General features: G+C 38.6%; 2 protein-coding genes and 1 long non-coding RNA gene across 14 annotated transcripts in view; 2 read left to right on the top strand and 1 right to left on the bottom strand.

Annotated features, from left to right (window-relative positions):
* LOC122715815 (glutamate receptor ionotropic, kainate 2-like) overlaps positions 1-18383 on the top strand; it is a 235081-nt gene that overhangs the window by 214700 nt on the left and 1998 nt on the right. For 11 of the 12 annotated variants that reach the window (XR_006346909.1, XM_043938291.1, XM_043938296.1 and 8 more), the window contains 5 exons: positions 559-674; positions 1417-1572; positions 17578-17784; positions 17862-17946; positions 18032-18308. Coding sequence is in view for 11 of the 12 variants with exons in the window: in XM_043938291.1 (XP_043794226.1) it covers positions 559-674; positions 1417-1572; positions 17578-17784; positions 17862-17946; positions 18032-18308 (841 nt within the window). In the remaining variant the exon portion in view is untranslated. Of the gene's footprint in view, positions 1-558; positions 675-1416; positions 1573-17577; positions 17785-17861; positions 17947-18031; positions 18313-18383 lie in introns of all 12 variants that reach the window. The other variant, XM_043938300.1, reaches the window with a different exon arrangement.
* Positions 1-18383, bottom strand: part of LOC122715817 — an 85560-nt gene that overhangs the window by 47157 nt on the left and 20020 nt on the right. The window lies entirely within an intron of this gene.
* LOC122715816 (glutamate receptor ionotropic, kainate 1-like) lies at positions 12612-17006 on the top strand. Its single transcript, XM_043938301.1, has 8 exons — positions 12612-12692; positions 13156-14605; positions 15381-15464; positions 15706-15864; positions 15944-16125; positions 16377-16534; positions 16583-16737; positions 16865-17006. The coding sequence occupies exons 2-7, from the start codon at positions 14560-14562 to the stop codon at positions 16629-16631; spliced, it is 678 nt and encodes a 225-aa protein (XP_043794236.1). The 5' UTR covers positions 12612-12692; positions 13156-14559; the 3' UTR covers positions 16632-16737; positions 16865-17006.

The following is an 18383-nucleotide window of genomic DNA, read 5'->3' on the forward strand; positions in this document are numbered from 1 at the left end:
GTCTGTTAGCAGATTAAAGCGCGGTCGGGGTAGTTGATCGAGGAGATAGAGCTATATTTCGGCCGATCAACGCGTATATTCTTGATTTATGGTACGCTCGTGAACGGCGTCGAATCGGAAAGATTATTTTTTTCACGGTTCGTTCCATAGATTTATAGGGGAATTAGAAAAATATCGGTCAGAGTTCGTAGTTCGTACAAGTTTCTGCCATTTAAATACAACGAACGCGAGATACGAGCAAGCAATAATAATATTGTCGATGGATTTTCGAAAGGAATTTTTCCAGATCGCGATTAATTTCTATCTTGGAAATCTATCTGATATGTTTTCTTCGCGAATTTCATCGGATTCGTAAGTCGTAGAGATGCACTAAAAATCTCAAAAATTCGAGAAAGTTTCGTTGTTGCAAGAAAATCCAATAGAATTCGATCGATCGAAATCGAACGGTCTCGCGAGGATACGAGGAACGACAAGACTTGGAAGGAAACTTGGCGAAAAGTTTTCACATCCGCGATAAAAACAAGTTTGCCGTTGCTCAAAACGACCTTGGAACTTCAGATTCACCGTACAGAACGGCCATAAGCGGAGCCATACTGAAGCTGCAGGAAGAGGGGAAGTTACATTTGCTGAAGACTCGGTGGTGGAAGGAGAAACGTGGCGGAGGATCTTGTAGGGTGAGCATGCAAACACTGATCCTCTCTACTCTTTTACACGAGTCGCAGAGATGCACTCGATCAAACATATCCACCAAATTCTCCGATATCCCCTCGAATGTGTATTTTTGCCTCGAGTTTCCATCCCAACAAGTACGAGCCTCGAAAAAAAAAAAAAAAGATAGACAGTCATTCCGCGAAAAGATTGTTAAATCATGGCCTCGCTACTGTGACGCGCCTCTTATCTACCTGTATTATTCCGGATGAATTCCCGCGACTGTTCGTCGTTGGAATTTCTCGTCCAAAACCACCATCACGCTTTGGATGGAATGACTTGGAATGGAACTCGTTATTATGCCTGTTGTTTGAAGAATGTAAAAGAAAAAAAAAAAAATCTCTCCCCTTATTTTTCGTTGAAGATCGTCTCGTGGAGATTTGAAAAGTAAAGTTGCGCGGTTACTTTTTAAAAGAAGAAAAAAAGTCTCGTCGGCATTTCTCTAGAATCCTCGATGTTCTCTAGAGTGCTCGATTGTTTTTAAAAAAATCGGAATTTTTCCTCTCTCTCTCTCTCTCACAACAACAAGACTCTCATCTCCCCTTCTCCCTTTCCCCATTTTCTCCTTTCGAAATTCGACCCATACTCCATCTATCAAAAAAAAAAAAAAAAAAAAAAATTCTACCGCTATAAATTCTTGATAAGAAATTGAGAAAAGTGAGAAAAACAAAAAAAAAAAAAAAACAAAAATCTCTGTTCTGCCAACAGGACGATATCTCGAAGAGCAGCTCGACGGCGAACGAGCTGGGATTGGCGAACGTCGGCGGCGTGTTCGTGGTGCTGATGGGCGGTATGGGGATCGCTTGCGTGATCGCGGTATGCGAGTTCGTCTGGAAAAGCCGGAAGGTCGCCATCGAGGAACGGGTGAGTGAGGTCAGATAGCACGTCGAAGAGGGCGTGATCGCGCCTGAAGTAACGTCGTCTAACACGCACCTCGATCCCGACGCGATCTACCCAGACATGCCGCGCGAATACATCAGTTGATGTTCGCGCGATGGTGGAGTTCCTCTTTAATGGTCACGGTGCACCCACAAAACCACTCGGGTCTGATTCGTCTGATTTCTCGCTCGCGTGCGTACGCGTGTGTGCGATCGATGGAGTCACGATGGGAGGGGTCGAAAAAAAAAATCGAGCAGAATTTTCCGCGAAAAGGTGGTTCTTATTGGAATCGTAACTGGGTTGCGGGTTAATTCGCGTTTCCGTCCTTCGTTCTTCGCCATCTTATGGATATGAAAGAAATGTAGAAAGATTGCGAGACAAGTGGAGGGGGATATTGGGACGGAAAATTTTTTTGTTCCAAAGTAATTATTCTTGCTTCGATCCTCGTAGAGGATACGATGAAAAATTCGAAGTTTTCGATGATGTTTGTATATATGTATATATATATATATATTTTTTTTTTTTATTTTTTTTTATCGAGGAATATATGGAATGATATGATCAGATAATGGTGTTGTTCAATTCGAATCCGAGGTAGTTGAACGGTTGGAATTGGATATTCGAGTTACGATTCGAGGAAATGGAAATTGAAGGGTAGAAATGGGGTTACGCAGAGTGTATTTTATGGTTACGAAATGAAAGCGCAATTCGTGTGTGATAAATAGGTACCGAAGATTTCGATTATAACGGTGTCCATGATATTTCAATGGGCGATTGTTATTGGCTAAATGAATTACGCGTAACGAAAATTATGAGAACAGTATAATGATCACAGCGATCTGAGGGCGCTTGAGAATTTTATTATTTCCCGTGAAATAAAGTGGAAATTCGTATAAGAGGAATAAAATTCGAATAAATATAAAATAATTTAACTAAACACTGTAAACTCTCGTTTTACGAAGGCAAAAGTAAAAAAAACCCATTGGTGTTAATTTATTGTAAAACTATAAAACATATTCAACTTTACCAATGAATATCGCAACGCAATTTTCCAATCTCGATTTTCTCAAAAACTAGACCTCGTACAAAAAAATTTCGTTCAATTTTTTTCAATTTATTCTCTAGAAAAAAAAAAAAAAAAAAGAAAGAAAAAAAAATCCCATCGTGTCTATTTTCACACGTCGTTCACGCGATCGCGCATTTCCGCATACATCTCAACCTCCTTCCTCAATAGACGAAATCACGAACAGAATTCGAATCGATAGCCATTAGATTAAAAAGGCAGGAAAAATTCCACGGGATCCGATGATGATGAAATTAAGACACGGCTCGTAGAAACTCGAGCGCGAAAACCTGGTACGGAATCTCGCGTGTCTACAATATGTATTCGAGCTGCCGTTTGCGTACGTTCAAGCGGTAGGCAAACAGGCAAGTATTTGAGAAGGACTCGTCCACAAATACGGATATGCAGGTTTGCGCCGGTGACCTCGTGTACTCGTAAGCAAACAATTCCATCAACCGGCAAACGTCTGGTATTGCTGTACTCCTTTGGAGCCCGCGCTACTTCACAGCGCTAGTAGCAGCAGAATAGTAGCCGCGATACTCCAACCCCGAATAACCCTGAGCTGCTAACAGAAAAGGGCGCGAACGCGAGTCGAGGATCTTAATTGGTCTCTTCGTTGATCGCCTCGAGAAAAAGTAATTTTTTGAATCCAATTTATCTATTCGCCTATCTATTATTTCTATTGTTAATTAATTTCGCTTTCGAATAATAATTCAATTTTTGTTTATTAGACGGAAAAATCGTTTCATCCATCGTTCGATCCATCCTTTTTTTCAAATTCATTTTTTCTCCTCCCAGAGGGAAGGAAATGTTTCGACGCGACTTAATCGATTAGATATCATCTGAGAACGCAATCTTACCCGAGTATTTTCGTGTTCTGTTTTAGAAGCAGAAATCCTCGGGGAAACCGATCTGCGAAGCTTTTACCGATCTACACTAGCGGACGAACTTGTAGGGGTACGGTTGATTTGAACCAAAATAACAAACAAAAAAAAATATATATATATTATATATATATTAAAAAGAAAAAGGGAGTGTGAAACGAAACGATAGAGAAAGAAACAGGCACACCCAAAAACTGATTCCTATGCCCGAGAAAAGCGTATCTGACCCGACGGACCTAAGGAGGAACTCCACCACCAGTGATCGAGAAAATTGTGTGAGAACATTGACAGAAACAAACTGTAAAAAAGTTGAAACGAAACGAAATAATCAAAAAAACGAAAAAACAAAAAACAAAAAAAAAAAAAAGAAGGAGCAACGATCCTCGACCTTTCCAGTTTTTTTCTCTTACCCCCATCTCGAAAATTTCGACAATCTAAATGTTATCGATGGAACACTAGCCAATCGATATACATTATCGGATAACGTACGGTGTCGTTGGAATTTCATTAAGCAGAGAGAAAGAGAGAGAGAGAGAGGAATGAGATCAAAACGATAAGGAAGGGAAAAAAGGGAACGGAAAGAAGAAGAAAGAGAGGAGAATTCGAAAAGAACGTTTGATTTGGAAAAAAAAAAAAAAAGAAAGATCGTTTTCTTTTCGTCCGCAACCTCCCCTAATTAACGATGGTGAAATGGTGCAGATATTGAAATTGGAAAGGTCAACGCGTTTGCCATTTGCTCATATCAAACCTTTTTAGATTAATTGACGACCGACTTGAAGCCTCGCAGCGAGATGGAAATGGTATCTCGGACGGATTGTTGAATGAAAGGACAAAAAAGAAAGAAAAAGGATAGCAAAAAAAATTATAGACGCGGCGTGGCTTCTTTTTTTTCCTTTTCTAATGGACTCTCGCCGCGATCGCGACTGAATCATCGTGCTATTACACAGTAACGAACTATTTACACACGAACAATCACCGATTTTATACCGACTAGATTAATTAATGTATAGCGTCAGATTGATAACATTTTATTGTATGTACATATTGCGTAGCTCAAAGGAGTGAATCGATGCTTCGCGAGGGAGCGTGCACGCTTATTTCTATAAACGAAACGAGAATAATAAAAGATATGTAAGCAGAAGTGAAATATGATGGAACGGCGAGCCTGAATATCGAATTAAATGGTGTATATATAAGAAAATTTTTCCAATGCACACCGGAAGCAAGCCTGCACACTCCTCGGTGATTGAGGATAAACTCCGTTATTTGCGATAGACGATATTCTATATATGTCTCGATTCGTATATAAAAAAAAGAAAGAAAGAAAGAAAGAAAGAAAAAAAAAAAACTTTGTACGATAAAAGAAACGATAGGAAAAGAGTACACAAAAAAAAGTGATCGCAATCGATACGTAGGTGTTAAAGAACGTTAAACATGTTTTTTTTTGGAAAGGATACGCGCACGACGTGTGACAGTTTAGTATGACATTGTTAGTTGTGTCGCAATGTTTCTTGCCTCTCTTTCTCTCCCGCCATTGGATACGCAGGAGGTGAGCAACTCTTTTCTACTATTGTCTCTATCTCTGCTACTCGTTGTGTCACAGCACTGGTCCGATCGACGGATGATCGTAGAGCATGAGATATATTTTTTCCCGAACGAACGATACTTTTTTTTTTTGTCGCGTTCGTTATATACCGCAATGATGGAAATGGAATTATTAAAAATATAGAGAATTTTTATGAGACGCGATAAAAATTTACCGCGAAAATCTTTGATTCGATTGATTTGTTTAAAGTTGTTTAAACGTTGTTATATCTGTTGTTGTTATGTATATATGTATATATATATTTTTTAAACGAATAATATATATTATAGAGAAGTTTATCAAGAAAAAAATGAAATAACGTTTCAACAAAAGAGAGGTGTGTTTCCATTTCCATCGGTGTTGTTTCACTGTTATTAATTGAAAAGGATAAAAAAGAAAAAGAAGTAATTCTTGTTGCGCAAGTATGATGTGATTACAATCATTTTTTCAATCCTTTGTTATCCCTTTTTTGCGAACTGAATTTTCTAATTAATTATCACTTCATTTTGCCTGTTTACAGCTTGGATGTCTCGTTTTCAAGATTTATTCAAATAAAAATGTGCAAACTGTTGTTATATTAAATTATTTCAGTTGAAAAGATCGCACGAATAATTATAAGAAATATACTATTTACATATTTGCTTGATCCTTTATACTCTTTCTTTCTCATCTTATCCACAGCTTTTATTAAAATAATATTATTAATCGATGTCGCATGCATGTGTTTAAACGGATTATTTCTTTATTTCGACAATGTCAGCTTCGTGCCATGACGCGTCGTACAAACCGATTTTTGAATCCGATTCAAAATTTTCCTTCTATCGTATCGAGTCACAATTCAACTCTCGATCGGTATTTTTAATAGCGACTCCATTTACGATCCAACCTGCAACCCTGAAATGATATTGGACGATGATCGACTGCCATGTCTTTAACCCTTTACGTATTGATGCGTTCGGTAATGGTTCAACGTAAATCAACGATTGATTCACTGCCACATCTTCAACTCCATTTAAAACGCAATTGATCCTATACCTCTCTCTTCGAAAGAAGATTGAGAGAAAGTTCGCATAAAGATTTCCTTTAAACGATAATTCCCTTTGCGTACTTCCCTCTTCACACGAGTTAAATAATATTAACAAAATTACCAACAATATACATAAAATTCAATGTAAATTCTAACTCGACGCGTTATACACGTCGATATAGAATTGAATGAAAACTTTGACGAAACGACATGCATTTCAAATCAAGCATGATTTCGTCTAAAAATAAAAAAAATTTGACACCGCGAACGTTTTGCACGCGTCATCGCATATGGCTGACGACGCCTTCCGCGAAGGAAGCAAGGATAAAGAGGATGCAGCGGTGGTTTGCTGGAACTTTCCAGAAATCGGTGTGCTCCGAGATGGCGAGCGAGCTGCGTTACGCGCTGGACTGCGGGAACGGGACGAAAAAGGCCGCGAAGAAGACGCTGTGCCGCCGCGAGAGGCAGCGATCGAACCTGTCTATCGTGTCCGAGGAGGGGAAATATCCGGCGTGCAACAAGTACAGACACTTCGTCGGTAAAGCGCCGTTAACTTGAAGCCTGGATCACGAGAGAGGAGAGCGTCGAGTTAATTTTCGAGTCGCGGGTTCGATGACGAACGATGTGAAAGCGATCGATGGGGTGCAACGAGGGAAGCCAACGAGGCGTGAATCAAAAGTTTGGCGCGACATGGAAACCATCCACCTTTACCGATTCCTTTATCTATTTCTCTTTCACGTGTGCACGCGTGGTACAAGACTGGCTTTCTCTTCTTCGTTTTTTTTTTCTTTCTTTTTCTTTTTTTTCTTTTTCTCTCTCTCTCTCTCTCTTCTTTGCGTTTGCAAGTGACGCGAACGAACGAACGAACGAACGAACGAACGAGCATGACAGTTCTTCGACTAATACTTTATAGAGTGTACAATCGTTCAGTCGTTAATTGGAGCTCGCTGGAATTTATCGTACCGTGCGGGAGACAACGGCGCGCGCTGTTTGAGCGGAAAGATTAACGAGCAGCTTCCAGATCCTTTGTCTTTCGTTGCGCCACTCGTGGCAAGAGAGAGGGTGTCCTCTTCTGAAGTGAACGGAAGAGGACGAGTACTACGCGGTGTAAACTCTCTCGTTTCGAAGTCGAAACGACGATGATTCCTCCGATTGTTGTTTCCCCGATTATGGACGACCGATTGTGACAAAGTAGGGAGGGAAAAAAAGGAGGAAGTGGGGTGGAAGAAGGGTGGAAGAAGGGGAGGGAGATTGTAAATCGAGGAATGTACAATTTTATCGTGAAAGATAATTCATTTTCATTTTGATTGAACGGTATTTAAACGGTTATTTTTGCGTTAATCTCGATCGTTTTATTCGTAATTTATCGTTCGAGTCTTAATTCATACCGAATTGAAATATTCGTTGCACGAATATTTCCATGTTCCATTGAACGAATCCCTGTTCAACTGCTTTCGAGATTCGAAAACATTTCATTTATAAATAGATTAATATATATTGGAAACGGGTATGAGGCAGAGGAAACGGCATCGTTTGCTGGTATCCTTGATAATTATTTTCCACGCTCGCTCGCGCCGATAAATTCTATTGTTGAATGCATCCTTGTCAAATATATATCCCGTTCTAATACTTTGCTTAAATTATATTACGAAGCACACAACATGGGATAATATTTTTTCTTTTTTTTTTTTTGAAACTCTCTGTACTTCCTTCGTTTCTGCTCCATGAATTTAATCCCCGCGATCTCTCTATTTATTACTTGTAAAATAATATATTCCCAAATATATATTAAAGATCGATGTAATCTACGTTTGCGCCATTTATTCCATTATTACTTTGAAAATTGATTAAAGGATTGAATCACGCGTCGATATCCTCCGCACGATATCGCGACAAATTTAATGAATTTTTTGACGAATGTGCGAGAACGATGGTAAAAAAAAGGAGGGGGAAAGAGGGGGAGGGGGGAAGAGGACGAATAGCGCGGGTTCGATATCGATGCGACGCGAACAAAGGAACATCGAATCCAACCGATTTTCGTTGTTGTCGAAGTATGTCGTTCATTTTCGAAAAGAAAGTACATCGTCGTTGGAGAAAAAAAAAAGAGGATGATTAAGAATTGTACAAATATCTCTGTCTGCTCGATGGCGATGTTCGACATACACACATCCGTTTACTGTAAATAATCATACTCATCGTTAAAGATTACGAATTGAACCATCCACTCTATGGGATTGTATCATAGAAAGGGGGAAAAAAAATCTGTTCACAAAAGCACGTGTTCGTTTAAATATCCCGATACTGTGAGATAAACGTGTCCATGCGTGCGAGCGTCGTAGTTGTTTCATCGAATGTAGATAGGATAAGCGATTTTACAATTTTGTTTTATGTACAGTTGATCGTAGAAAAAAAAAAATATCCGGTTGAATTTTCAAAGATTACATCATATTATTTCGGAATAAAATCGTGTTTGGATTAAAACATAAAAGATATAAAGACTTTTTGATTTGAGCAAAAAAGACACGTCAAATGTTTAACGTAACTGGACATTTTTCGATCAACTAAAAACGTATACCCTCGTTCGTTATTCCCCGAGATTTCGAATTTCAGTATCTCGTTATCGCGGAATTTCATCGCTCTATCCACATCTCCGTGTATTCATTAATTCCGTGCTCGGTATTAATCCTTTGAAATCCGTACGTTAATTAAAAATCATTATCATATATAAATACTCCTCTGCAAGTGAAATACACATATTGAAACTACTGATAAAATCAGAATACAATTCTAAAATATTTTCAACGCGTTTTTTGAACACTTTACGATCCAATGTGTGAGATCCAACGTTCAAATAATTCTTCCAAAAAGAAAAAGAAAGAAAAGAAAAGAAAAAAGAAAAAAATAATTGAATAAATAATTGAAATTAATTGGATTAAATTTTTCCATTCCTTCGACTCGAGACAAATTTCATTCGATGGATTTGTGTTTCGCAACAATGTTCCTTTCTTAATCGTCCAACGATTCGAGGGATTAAGCTGGTTAACGGAGTTAATGGAAAGCCTGTTTGGTACATCGGCGTTCATGAACGCAACGGACTGAGCAGTATTAATTTCCGTCTTCCGTCTCTCCTAAGGCGTAAACACGCGCGAATATCGTACATGCATAGATGCCAGACCAGCCACTCCGAAATGATGATCAATTTCCTGATGCAGATAGATCGATCGTGAAACGAGATTAGCGATGAGATTCGATAATATACCTTCCACGTGGCACGCGATTGTGCACATCATTTCTGAGAAAACGCTATGTACACAATGACGAATTTTTTTTCTTTATTTCTCTCTCGATTTTTTTTATTTTTCTTTTTCTTTCTTTCTTTCCTTCTTTCTTTCTTTTTTTTTTCTATGTGTATGTGTAACGTCGACGCGTGTGTGTGTGTGTGTACGCACGGGAATGGAATCGTTTTTTAAAATACATACGTACAAAAAGTTGCGAAAGAAACCCGCATGAAACCGACACATTCATCACGCGCATATACACGAATGAATCTCGCGTATAATATAAATACGTATTTGTAAATATTGTCTGTATCGCGTTCATTGCGTTCACGACGTAACGAGTTTGTTAAGAGCTAATTGATTATATACTTCTTACATAAAAGTGTACCACGAGCATCATATTAAACGTGAATAAAATCATCGTCTGTAAATTCTCAACTGGACGAGTTTATTATCTGGAAATAATAGCGTGGATGTCAATTGAAACGTAAATATATATTTAAAATATCGTAAATTTGAAGTTAAGAGAATAAACTTTATAAACGATGAAAAAATTTAATTCGATCGGAATTTTAATTTTATAGAATAACCTAAACCGGCCAATTTCATCATCCTATAAAATATCCATTGAAATTTATTTCAATATTCCCTATTATTTTATACATAGTATCGTAAATCGTATAAAAATTCGAAATATTTCAAAAATTCCAAATTTCACGGTATCATCGATAATTAATTCATCGAAATTTTTATTCGTTTAAAAATATCGAATACTTAAAATTTCATCCATTGCTTATTTTCAAACATTTGTTCCTCGTATTCCATCGAAATCAAAAAATTGCTCCACTAATTGTGATATATATTTATTCCGCGCCTTAATCCCAAAAATTCCAAATTTTATAACATCATCGATAATTTTAGTATTAAAATTTTCGTTTATTTATAAAATTTTGATCAGAAATTCCATCGAAATTATTTTTTTGAAAACGCGCATTTCATCATATCCCACTCAGAAAATGATTTCATAAAACGTTTCCCATAATCCAAAAAAAGTTCCAAAAATTTTACAATAACTGATTAATCTAATCTGTTAAAATATCTTACTTAAAAATTGCGCGAGATAAAATCGATTTCCACTATTGATATTTTTCGACAATTCTCCATGATCGATCGATCCAGGTGTAACGTTCATCCGGTCTCAGTCAGAAAATTATTCCACGCGCAATATACTTAAACCCCGCGTCATAATCCCCTCGTTGATTACGACAGAGAAGTTCTACGTTAACCACGGCCACGTAATTGGTCCCCGGGAAGTTCTACTTTTACATCAATTGCCCCAGCCTTCACTCTTCGTTCCCTTGATTAGTGAACTAAATCCCAAACCGCTAACGTAACTCATTCACTAATGTATCCAACTTCCACGACTCTTACCTTCTCTCTTTGTCCCCGCAGAACACTAATGTACCTATTTAATTTACTTCGTTCTCCGCGTGTTTCGCTCTCTTTCCCCTCGCGTCTTCTTTCTACCAGTCGATCTACGTATCTCGATCTTTCGTTCCGTTTAAAACGGCCTTTCTCTCCGTTCCTCCATCCAAAGTCGTTTTTAAACGACTCTTCGTTCCATACACTTGCACTTACTTAAGGGGATGAATTAATTGCTTTGAAAATTAGAATTAAAGGAAAGGAATTAAGGTAAATTAGAAAAATGGAGGGTGAAAAAGGTAAATAATCTTTGTAAAAGAGATAAAATAAGTGGAGTGATTAATTGTTCAAATGTTTGAACGAGATATTCAATTTTAAAATGGAGATTTTTATTTCTCCTCGAGTGATAAATTTATATTTCTAGAGATTAGATTTTCTTCTTTTAAAATTTCTTTTCGCGTCGTTTCATTAACTTCTCGAAGAAACGAGATTTTATATGGAAGCAAACTGATAAAAACTTCGACAGTAACTTGAATAATAGAAGGATCTTTGCGTCGAAAATCAATATCGTCGTAACTCTCAAGATACGTTTTATGTTCCATGTTTTCATATAAAACATATTCTAGATTTGTGAGCTGAAAGTATGGATGCACGTGTTCAAATCATCATTCTTAGTACCGAGATATAAAAAAAAAAAAAAAAAAAAAAAAAAAACTTTGAATCGTACTTTTGTTTGAGAAAAAGTGTTATAAAATCCGAATCGTGTTTAAAAAAAACACATTTCTGGAAGAAGCTGGTACGTTTTATCGAAAATAAGAGTCATTTGCTCCGATTTTATATTATGATGTTCACGTCGCGTATTAATTTTTTACGAGAAATTTAACTACGTTTCACGGTAGCCTCATTGTCGACAACAACGCTGTGTTAAAGGGATTTCTTTAACTTTGCTCCCTTAATGGTCTGTTGGAAAAACAAAGCTGACGTGATTTCAACGGTTTATGAAAGCAATTTCGAATGAATTGGCATGAAACGTTTTGAAAATAAAAAAATTGTTTAAAATTATCGTTGCACAAAACTGAGGAGAAGAGGAACGATATAAATGCTAATGCGATTTCATTGTCAAAAAACTAACTTTGTGTACCTTGTGTATCAAGGAATTAAAAACAAAAAAAACAAGAAACAAATGTTTTTAATAAATTTTTTTAGAAGATCCACTATGACAGAGATGAATAAAAGAATTAAAAAATCCTAATGCAAAAAATGTTATTTAAAAATCCTTTCTTTGCAGTATACATTTTTAAAGATCTAAATAAATTTACTCGAAATAAAATTCAGACGACGCGTTCCATATATTCTCATCGCTATATGTGCGTCCAAGCACATCCATAAAAATTTCCACACTAAACGCGACAAATCTTAGTACAAACTTTAAACGCTAGTGAAGCTATATCCGCTTTCACACTTCACGATGCAAACGATGTTCCACTTCCGGAATAATATCGTCCCTCTTTTAATCAGCGTTGAAAAAAGAAAAAAAGAAGAAAAAAAAAGAAACCGATAAATTTTTATTAATAAAAATAACAACACGTCTGAACTATGTTTGATCGAAAAAGTAGCGGCGTTGCGTCTAACAATAAGTTAAGTTTCGAGGGTCTGGATGACCGCCATGTTACGATATACAAATGAAATCCAAGTAGTTTGGAAGGGAGGCCGCGTGTGCGCAGTGAAAAGGCTGTCGAGAAGCGGCGTTCGGAATTAGAGTGCATGCCGCGAGGTTCGTTCTGAAAAGCTCGTATATCAAACTTCTGTTCCAGGTAACCAAACCGTGTGTAATCGTAATTTCGAGGTAAGTCTCTCCCTTTCACGCTTGTCGCATGACCATTCTGTCCTTCCGGTTTAACTCCCGACCGCCATCGCTCTAACTATCGTTCGACCATGAAACGAACTTTCGTTCGTGCTACGTTTACGGCTTCCTCCTTATTGCGTGCCTTCGATCTTACGATTCTCGAGTCTTGCAATTGTTAATCCTGCAACTTTGTCCCCTTTCTTTTCTTTTTTCTTTTCTTTTCTTTTTTTTTTCCTTTTCAACTCTTACGACTCGCGATTTAAAATCGCGAGATAATTATTTTTTTGCAAAATAATTTCACGTAATACGAATTTCGCGTAATTCGAAACGACGATCGTTCGTTTTAACGATGTTGAACAATGTTTAGAGGCGTTCAACGTTGCCACTCCACCAAGATTTATTTCCACCATTATGTCTCTTGTTATTATTATCGTTATTTATCGCATACTATTATTTTTGTTAGATATGAATAGGGAAAGGAAAATAATATTGGCAGAGGTACAAAAATGTATGCTCGCGGAAAAATCTAAGTTCCTCGAAGAAGAAGAAGAAGAAGAAGAAGAAGAAGAAGAAGAAGAGGTCAATCGTAGAAACGTCCTGTCTTTTAATAGCGATGAAGGAATTTTTAGCGAAAGTGGAGTGGTGGCACGTGGGAAACGAGGCACTTCGTGGAAACGGTGTCGCGATGTCGTGTAGCATGGCACGGACGAACGGAGGGAGGCCGATCCCTCGAAAACACTGGCCGATTGCAATTCGATGGAAATTGTGTCACAGTGCTTAAGCGACAAGCACCGGTGACGGCGACGCTTCGCGTCTAAATATAACAGGCGTCGTAACGCGCACTCGAAGATTTTCGTGTGTTTTTCGAGCGATTACGGCCGCCTGGATGTGGCACGTTGACACGATGGCATCGAGACTCAACGATAGAATTAAATTCGATCCAATGGAAATAATCTTTTCAACTCGTTAACCGATAATTAAATTGATTTCAAACGATTTTAAAAAATTTTCTAGTATTGAAACTATAGTTTAGTTAGAGTTTCAAACCTTATTCGACCAACGTTTAATCGTATTTGGAAATGATGTATTTATAGAAGATTGGAATATTCTTCGAGTCACTTTCAGAGATTTTCCACTCACTATCTCTCTCTCTCTCTCTCTCTCTCTCTCTCTCTCTCTCTCTCTCTCTCTCTCTCTGTCGAACACTTAATAAATTTGATCTAGTCTGTCAATATTCGAGCATGTTTGCGATATACTCGATCCCATCACTAGTCGACGCGTTGACGGATTATTGGTGAGCGTTCACGTGCATCGATACGCGCGAAATGACCGCGAGAATTGCTCGTGGGATGAATGAATGAATGAAAAAGGACGCCGACGAACAAGCGTAGCGTGCATTTGGCAAGGGGACAATCGTGCGACGCTCGAAAATCGCATGTCGACGCTTGTGTTCGGCGCTTCGTGACGAGAAAATACGCAGCGGAAAAATTATCCCGCTAAAATTATCCCCCTAAGATGGCTGACCGACTAAGTCGCGTGCTCCAATTTTTCTCGATAATTGGAATAAAATTCAGGTTAAAAAAAAAAAAAAAAAAAAAAAAAATAATAAATAAAAATAAAAAAAAAAGAAAATAAAAAAGTAAAATTTACCTTTCGTCGAAATCGAAAAAATTATGATTTGCCTCGGGATATTTCGTTTCTCGTGGATAATATTTAATCGTGGATTTCTCATTTTTAATTCCCGTTGTTGGAAAATCGAACAATCCATCCCTTTCGAATCTTTTCGGAATTGGAGGCTTTCGAGCTCTTTTCAAGCTCTCAAACGGCCAATAATCATTTCCAACATAGTAAATCAAAATCCGCGGGGATGAGAAAATCAATCTCGAGGGAGGAGGGTCTGTCAGAGAAGCGAGGTACGTCTCCTTTGGCAGCTTCGAATAAATAGGCGGGCTGAATATCGAAGGATTGATTTTAGACGGTTCTAAATATTTACGCGGCGTCGAGAATTCGAGCGGTGTATATGCTTTCCGGCTGGTTTACACAACGTCGCGTGGTTAAGTGCTCGTTCGAATCCCACCGGTCTGCTCCAGCCATGAATCGCGTGTACACACGAATCTCATTGCAAATAAATTCGCGTCAGCCCGCCTCGTCTGCCTGTCTTTGAAGCTAATCGCGGTTTCATGGGGCCCGGCTTTTACAGATTCGGTTAATCCCCCTTGTTTTCTCGGGGATGTTCAACGTTTAAACTATCGGCAAGGAATCGTCGCGGCGTTAAACAACATCGCGTGTTTTTTTCTAAACAGTTTTCATTACGAATCCTCCGGTTACTTGAATCCGAGAGTGTTCGACGATTTATTTATTGAAACGAAATTTTAGATGACGATTTCCAATTAATCAAATCAATCGACCGAATCCAATTATTCTCAACTACCGATATTTAAATTATAATAAGCGATAGAGAGAATCGATAAATTATTATCGTATCGGTTCAGAGAAATAGAGTTTTAATGTATGAATACGAATGACAAAATTATTCGCGTTAATAATTTGCGCATTCGTGAATTTCGCAAAAAAGAATCATTAATAACGCACTTCTTGTTAAACTTTCTTCGCAAGATCGCCGATGAAAAAGAAAATTGTCAATATCCCCTTTTTTTAATTTAATTTTCATTGCTTGTCACGCCCTAGATAATGACTATAAGATGCTGGTCAAATATCTTCCATTGATCTTCCTCCCCTGCGTTCTGGGATTCCCTAAGAAAGTCCACATAGGTGAGAGAAAAAAAAAAAAAGCTATCGTGTATATAAATTTTGTGGAACAAACCAGTTGGACGCGCAAAGTGTTTCTAATGTTGTTAAACTTTAATCGTATTAATATCCCCGGTTGTCAAAGTTGTACGTTCTCTCTCAACGTCACCATCGTTTCCAGCTCGCGTTCCGCAAATATTAATAGAATAGAAGCCGTCCTCCAACGTGGACAGGCGCGACACGTGCTCACCGTAATTTCTTTTAGGAGGTTTATTCGACGATGACGCCGGAATTCGACGTACTTTCGAAACTTCCATAAAGGCGGTGAACAAACAGCGACACGTGAACGAGGAATTTTCAAACGTGTTCCTCATGGCGGAATCGAACAAGGTCGGGACAGATCCGTTCGAGGTTTCGCAGAAAGGTATCTCAATTTACAGTGGTTACGTTGGAAACGTTTCTAGAGTTCGTTATGATTTTTAATTTGAACAAAAAATATTCAGTATGCGAATTGATGGGCACGGGGGTGGCCGCCATTTTCGGTCCGTTAAATAGGTTCACCTCGGAACACGTGCAGAGTATATGCGACACCAAGGAAATACCGCATATTTATGGTAGATGGGAACCCTCTCAACCTCGTGGCAAAGGGATAAATTTATTCCCACATGCTGACACACTCGCCATGGTATGTGAAATACGAGAACAGATTTTGCCAATGCTCTCCGTTTTGAAAAATTATTTCGATTTCCTCCGTAAACCTCGCTTCGGATCGGATACTGTTTATGAATTTAAATAGATCCGATTCCGACACTCTCCGCGAATAAAATTCAAAATTCCCTTTTCGAGAATTCTCTTCGAGTAGAAAATATAAAGAAAATAATCAAAGGGTGTCGCTTCTAATTTACTAACGATAGATGTGTTTGATACGACTGCCAGATATTCGATCAAATCATAATCGATTTCGAGTGGAAAATTTTCGCGATACTGTACGAGGGAACGGATAGCTTGATCCGTTGCCATCGATTGTTGGAGATTAAGGATCCAAAGAAGCATGGGATATTTTTGTACCATTTGGGGCCTGGACCGAATTACAGGTGCATATTCGAAAACGAACGAATTCTTCATATTCGAAAAGTGAGTAGTAAAATTTTGCAGGAAAGTGATGAAGGAGATAAAAGACGCCGAGTTTGAGAACATAATCATCGACTGTTCCATTGACATATTGGAAGAAGTGTTGAAACAGGCGCAGCAAGTAGGGATTATGTCCGAGAAGAACAAAATTATAGTTACTTCCCTGGTAATAATAAAAGCGATTTCTTTCGTTCCTTCGTTCTCGTCTCATCGAGATAGAGGGGAATTTTCTTGAAACTGTTTCTCGAAAATTCTTCCAAACGATTAAAAACGAGCTTGGGCTCCCCTTTCAGGACTTTCAAACGATCGATCTAGAACCGTACCAATATTCCGGGGTGAATTTCACGGGGGTGCGTTTGATCGACCCCGCCAGTCCCATCGTGAAGAGTATCGTGAAGATGCACGAGGCGGAATGGGGTCTGGACGATCCCCGTCAATTAAGGATCGAACCCGCGCTCATGTACGACGCCGTACAACTTTTCGCCAGAGCTTTCAAACAGTTGAAGGACAGCATCGAGGGTGACGTGAAGAGATTGCCGTGTAACGACACCATTAACTGGGAGCACGGCTACAGTCTGAGTAATTTTATGAGAGTGGTAAGGGGTTGGAAATAAGGATTATTCGATCGAATCCGATCCGGACGGGAGAAGGGGGCGAATTGATATTCCATTTTTGCGAATATATTTCAGACTGAAATGGAAGGTTTGACCGGTTTGATCAAATTCGACACGGCTGGCTTTCGCACCAATTTCCAATTGGACGTCGTAAGGGTGACGGAGAACGGGCTGAAGAAGATAGGGATATGGAAGAGCACGAATGCCTCTAAATGGAGCGTGGAATGGCTATTGGAATCTGAACCTCCGAAATTTAACGCCGAGTTGAGCTTGCAGAATAAAACTTTTATCATTCTAATCGCGATCGTAAGAACAACGAAGGAAGAAGGAAGAAGGGGAAAGGAAAAGAGTCTCTGACAAATCTATACTATGCTTTGTCTTTATCTTTACAGAGTCATCCTTATGGAATGTTGAAGAAGTCGGCCGACACGATGATCGGAAATGATCGGTACGAGGGATTCGGCATCGATGTTATTCAAGAGTTGAGCAAAATGTTGGGTTTCAATTACACGTTCGAGGTGCAGACGGACAACGTGTACGGATCGTATTCTAAGAAGACGAAAAAATGGTCGGGGATGCTCGGGAAAATAATAGCCGGTGTTAGTATTTGTCGTGGAAAGAAATAAGATCAGATTTAAAATTTAGATAATTTTGAAAGATTGAAATTTCGTTGCAGGAGGCCGATCTGGCGATTACGGATTTAACCATTACGTCCGAGAGAGAAGGGGCTGTGGACTTCACGATGCCTTTTATGAATTTAGGTAGATGGACAGATCTATCAAGTATCTACTCTTCGATTCATCAAATCGTTACACGAATAAGAGACGAACCCTTCTTTTTTTACAGGAATAAGCATTTTATACAGAAAACCGACAAAGACACCGCCGAGTTTGTTCTCCTTTCTTTCTCCATTTTCGGCCGGAGTTTGGTGGTATTTGATCGGAGCTTATATATTTGTATCCGTGGTGCTATTCATAATCGGCAGGATATGCCCGGCTGAGTGGAACAATCCGTATCCTTGCATCGAGGAGCCCGAAGTGCTCGAAAATCAATTCACATTTAAGAATTCCCTTTGGTTCACCATTGGCAGTATTATGCAGCAAGGTTCCGAGATTGCGCCCATGTGAGTGAGTTCTCTTTTTGTTTTCAAAATTTCTGTATAATTCCAATTACGATTGATAATATTAAAATTTGTACA

Source organism: Apis laboriosa, unplaced genomic scaffold (genome assembly GCF_014066325.1).
Source record: "Apis laboriosa isolate Shangri-la unplaced genomic scaffold, ASM1406632v1 scaffold40_cov151, whole genome shotgun sequence".
Classification (NCBI taxonomy): Eukaryota; Metazoa; Arthropoda; class Insecta; order Hymenoptera; family Apidae; genus Apis; species Apis laboriosa.